Source organism: Arachis ipaensis, chromosome B03, assembly GCF_000816755.2.
Source record: "Arachis ipaensis cultivar K30076 chromosome B03, Araip1.1, whole genome shotgun sequence".
Taxonomy (NCBI): Eukaryota; Viridiplantae; Streptophyta; class Magnoliopsida; order Fabales; family Fabaceae; genus Arachis; species Arachis ipaensis.
In genome coordinates, this window is record NC_029787.2 from 18064600 (window position 1) to 18070332 (window position 5733).

Below are 5733 nucleotides of genomic sequence, written 5' to 3' on the forward strand. Positions count from 1 at the left end.
TATTGCTATGAGCAACTTCTTCTGAACAAAACACTCATCAAGTACATCCTCCGTCCGTGTGCATGTGCTTAAAGTTTTTAAAAGTTAGAAGACGCTTTTAAAATGCATTTACAAAAGAGATTTTTAGAATTGGCTTATACTTATTTGCCCTGTTCGAGTTGGGGGACAGGTTGACGAGTCTCAGGTTTATTTTCATAGGCTGTTCTGGACTTTCCCCCCTTGTATCAAGGCATTCCGTCATTGCAAGCCTCTGGTGAGTATTGATGGGACCCATCTATATGGGAAGTATGGGGGAACACTGCTAGTCGCCATTGCACAGGACGGAAACTCATCCGAACCGGCCAAAGAGATGTGGCCTCTGCAGGCAGCCAGGTCACACCAGGCGTAGTTGTCCACAAGGCGCAGGCCCCAGCAGGACTGCTGGAAATCAATAGGAGATTTCTTAATCTATTAGCACTTGTCTTCTACGTAAGTTAGCAACCATTGTGCTCCTTTGTACTAAGTTGTTTCCTATTAGTAATGAAACTTGTTATTCGTACCAAATATTTTTGCTGAATATGTTTTAAATGATTGAAATTAGTTTCTAAAACAAACAACATTACCGCGAGGGATGAATCATAATGAATAACATAACATGAAACTATATATCATAACAGAAAAGTGGAATACATCATAGTAAATGACATAACAAAACAACAAAGTACATACCATAACATCAAATAACATAACTACAACGTACATACCATAACAATGATAACCAACCAATAAGGTAGACAATATAAATATAACAACATGACATACACCACTATCCATAAATCATCTAAATAGGTGCGATCCAGTGCCGCAACGGCGTTGCACCCGTGTCCGGAAACTCCTCCGTATAAGTGGCTCCTCATCCTCAATAGACTCGTCGCTGTCATCCGGAACTGGCTGTCTCGGGGTCACACGCGCAGCATGCACGGGTCTGGATGATGACGGGCCGGCAACTGAATGTGACCCAATAGTCTGGGCCGATGCTGGGGTCCCACCCATGGCAAAAGGATGCATGCCAGTCAGCGTACTGTGCCGGGAACCAACGGTCACCTCCTCTCCCGTCCTTCGACATCAAGAAGTCGATGTTCAAGGCGGGAGACGGTATGGGCTGAACGCCGCCAAACTGAGGTAAAACTCTATCAACCTGATGCCACTCCACAACCGCAAAGTAAATCAGGGACGTCCTGCACCGCCATAACATCGTATGCCGAGGCTCCAAGACCTCCGGATGTACAACCTGGATGACGTCTAGTGCGCTAAAGGGCATCCATATGAACTGGAAAAATAAAAATTAAAAGGATTGGACAATATAAACTGAAACAATGACTTGAAATACACATGTTCTGCGTACTTACCTGCCGAGGCTGTAACAAGTCGATCTTCAGGCGAGCCATCTGTACCCGAGGTTCCTTGTTGCTAATCCCAGGATTGTAACCAGACCATCTGCGTACGAGAAACATTAAAATTGGTTTCATAATCGAAAATAAATACGAGAAGAATATATAATACAAAACAATAACGGTACCTCGAGGCAAGGGGCCAGCTAATCTCATCATACCCAGATGGTCTAAGAGTGGGAAACCTCCAGAATATCCAAGACTGTAGTAACTGTAAAGGGCCAGCTAACTTCACCACATGTCTGTTGGCAACTCGGCACATGCACCTGTACAACCATGCAAGTGCCGCCGACCCCCAACTGTAGCGACCCATCTCCTCAAGCCGAGCAACATAAGGTAGCCATCTGATGTGTATACGATTGCCGGACTTGTCGGCAAAGAGCTGCGTGCCCAATAACATCATGATATAGGCCCGGAGAATGAACTTGGTTCGAACTCCTTTTATAGCCGAAACAGTTGTAATTCGAATCAACTTGATTCGAATTACTATGGAAATCGGAAAAATCCCTAATTCGAATCAACTAGATTCGAACCTCTCTAATATAAACTTCTCCTAGTAATTCGAGTTAACTAAATTCGAAATAGGTTATGTAAATTCGAAACGTATTGATTCGAATTACATGATTTTTTGGATGACTATAATTCGAATCATATTGATTCAAATTACGTTCATTTGTTGCATGGAGATAATTCGAATTATATAAATTCGAATTACTTGAGAGTATAATTCGAATCTTATTGATTCGAATTATATAATAATTCGTCCTGGTTGATTCAGGTATGAATTTCTGGTTTGGCTGATTTTGGTAATTTTGAGCTCTCCTTGGTATATATGGGTTTTTTGCCCTTGAAATTTTATTTTTAACTCATATTAACATTCAAATAAATATTCGAACACCACATATCCGAAATATATTTAAAATTTCACTAAAAATAATATCCGAGAGTGAAATAGAATATTCAAAACCAATCAACTTTATTGAAAAAGCCATAAAAAAAAAGTAAATATGTTTATTAGAACCGAAGTTACATCTTGATACATGTGAATGAAGAAAAAAAAGTAAATCATATATATCTCTCTCTCCTCATTAAATATAAGATTATTGGAGCTGACGAAAAAATGGTGGGCGACAAGATATTTTGCAATTGTTTAGAATTATGAAAAATTAAGAACTAGAGTAGCTTTGGGGGGAACAAACTAAACTGGCTTCTTGAAAAGCTGAATCTGAAGCTAGGTCTTATATGGTGGATTAAAGCATATAACATGTTGATTTCGACTTTTAATTTATGTTGAACTTGATTAAGGAGTTAAATGGAAGAAAGAAGAAATATAACTGAACAGAAGTATTTTTATTCTTTTGAGTTTAAAAATTACCTGAATAAGATTGTAGAGAATAGATTAAAGAGATGATATTGTTGTCATCTTCTATTATGTTTTGAATTTATCATTTTTAATAATGGGAAATATTTCTATAGATTCTAAATATACCTTAATGTATGAATTTGGAATAGTACATATTGTAAGATTATGATGTTACAAGCTTTTCTTATGTCTTTTTACGAACTACTCTCATTATAAGATACTTGATGTCTTATTGTGATTTTTTTTTCTTTATATGATGTTCTTAAGTCTATATATATTATTAAGTCTATATATATTATGTAATTAATGTTGTAACCTTCTCTTTAATAGTAGAATGGTGAGTATGTGTCTAAAATAAGCACAACAACTTTTTGTTTATAATGTACTGTATTTATATAAACAATTGAATTTCATTAAATATAAAATGTATATTAAAAAATATTTATTTATGCACTAAGATATTATGTATTTATTATAGTCTATTAATATTCTTCTTTTATATTAACTTTTGATTTATATTTAATAAAATCTAATGATTTATAAAGATACAACACATCTAATAAGCATAAAATTGTTGTGCTTATTTCAAACATAAATATAGCAACTAAACTCATAAAGTTGAGTCATTAGTCATTAGAATGCATTATGAGGAGTTAGTGTCCTCTTTGTAACATATTCTCTGAAATATGAGAGAACACTTAATCATCAAACTAGTTTCTTAGAAGAACTTCATATTCTTGAACTCGAATCTTAGTATTGGGGTTATAGAAATATTTCAGACTCCCAAACTCAACATGTCTTTCTTTCAAGAAATATTTTTCGAATTTCAAATCTCAACTCAAGCTTCTCATCCTTTGCGGGTGAACTTTTTATTTCGCTTAATTTTCTTATAAAATTCAAACTCTTACCATAACTTCTATATCAATTGTAGGTTATCATTACCTCGATTTTTAAGTTTGGAAGTTAGATTTTTTTTTAAAAAAAAATTAAAGTTTGTTTATTTTGATTCTAGGATCAAGAGTCGACGTTTTTATTCCTTTAATGTCAAGTTAATTTTTTTTTTTTTTTGATTTTTTCAGTGATAGGTACTCCCAACCTATAACTTATAAGCTCGAGTATCCGGATTTTTTGAGATTCTAACAAAGACATGTCAAAATGAATTAGAGTTATCAAAATCAATAATAAATGTTGTTATGCATGAAATAATAACCTAATCCTAAAAATATTGAATTTAAAATAAAGTACTCTAAAATACTTAATAAGTCTGTAAACATCTTAAGTTTCTAGTTAAATAATTACTTACTAATGTGTCAAATATATAATTCACATAGAATTAGATTTCAGAAAGAGGGAACCAATAAAACTAATTAATAATAAAAGATAATAAATCTGTTCATCTTCTAATATTACTGTTGTTCGGCTAAATCATCGATAGTGGAATTTGAATGACCAAAGCAGGTACCGTAAAATGCACTTCCAATCTTGTTCTGAATTCAGTCAAGTGTTGTTTCTTTGAGTTTGATTACTATTTATTTGTGTGTATGTAAATTTGGTGAATAATTTGGAAACAATAGCGACGTCTGCGACGAAGGAGTTCATGACGGCGGGTGCTGATGTCAGCATGATTGGACAATTCGGTAATTGTGACCGCCAAACATAACGATGATGATGCCGTCCTAAGAAACTCAGCGCTTCTGTTTAAGTGGTGGTGGAAATTTTCAAAGGAGGACTGTCTGCTGTGGAAGAAGGTGGTTTACTCTTGTAATAATTTGAGGTCACATATAATGTTGTCTTCTCGGTCATTACCCGTCAAAGGGGGGCCGTGGAAAGACATCTGTCGGTTGAATATTAAAGAACAATAGGTGAAGGAAAAAATGGTAAGTGGGCTGGTAATGGAAGTAGGTAACGGGAGAAGAACTCATTTTTGGGAGGATAATTGGATACAAGGGGGTCCTTTGAAAGTGAGCTTTCCAAGACTTTTCTCTATTTCAAACCAACAGGGATCCGTGATAGGGGACTGCGGATTTTGGGATGGGCTAGAGTGGATTTGGAATTTCCAATGGAGGAGAGAGTTGTTCCAATGGGAGTTGGAACTGGTTCACCAACTTCATGAGAGATTAAGGCCAGCTAAGTTGTCAGCTGGAAAAGAGGATAATGTTGTTTGGAAATTTGATAATACAGGTGTTTTTTCTACTAACTCATTTATGCAGGTGCTGCACTCAGAGACTCTTTCTGAGGATATTACGAGCTATAGTTTCACAAGTTCGCTTTGGAGAGGGCTAGTTCCTCCGAGGATTGAGCTGTTTGCTTGGTTTGTGCTAGTCGGTAGAGTTAATACTAAAGAGAGATTAAGCAGATTAGGAGTTATTTCACAGAGTGATATCATGTGTGTTTTATGTAAAAAAGAGGTGAAATTTGTACACCACTTATTTCTTTCATATGAGTTTACGTGGCAGGTGTGGTGCACTTGGTTGAGGTTTTTTGCTAGTGAGTGGGTTGTTCCAGGAACCATTAAATAATTGTTTGAGAGTTGGTCTGGTTGGCCTAATAGAAAACAGGAGCGGAAGATGTAGCTGACTGGATTCTTTGCAGTGATTTGGAATATTTGGTTAGAACGTAACAACAAGATTTTCAACAATAAAGAAACAGGTGTTGATATAGTCCAAAGAAAGATGTTTTTGAGCTATAAGGAGTGGACTGGTACTGATCTTCTTGGTTGTTGATGACAATGCCGGAGATGACAGGAGTTCGATTTTATGTTCTACTTTATTTGATATGACTGTTTTAGTTGCTCCACTTTTATGTGTTGAGCTTTCTTTATTTCAAAAAAATAGTATATTTGGAAATCACATTATCACAGGCTGGTGGCTCATTCACTGTGATCAGAGATACTAATAAAATTATAAAAAAATAAAAAAAAAGATAAAAAATTTTTATTAT

General features: G+C 35.4%; 1 protein-coding gene across 1 annotated transcript; it reads right to left on the bottom strand.

Moving 5' to 3' along the window:
• Positions 1052-1839, bottom strand: LOC110270006 (protein MAIN-LIKE 1-like). The gene is made up of 2 exons (XM_021118322.1): positions 1559-1839; positions 1052-1476 (listed from the first exon to the last, which is right to left on the bottom strand). The coding sequence occupies exons 1-2, from the start codon at positions 1831-1833 to the stop codon at positions 1290-1292; spliced, it is 462 nt and encodes a 153-aa protein (XP_020973981.1). The 5' UTR covers positions 1834-1839; the 3' UTR covers positions 1052-1289.

Bases quoted from the DNA above. Each gene is read 5' to 3' on its own strand.
- LOC110270006 (XM_021118322.1), bottom strand. From the start codon at position 1,833: ATGATGTTATTGGGCACGCAGCTCTTTGCCGACAAGTCCGGCAATCGT. The intron at 1,477-1,558 runs GTACCGTTATTG...TCTCGTACGCAG, and splicing joins AGCTGGCCCCTTGCCTCGAG to ATGGTCTGGTTACAATCCTG.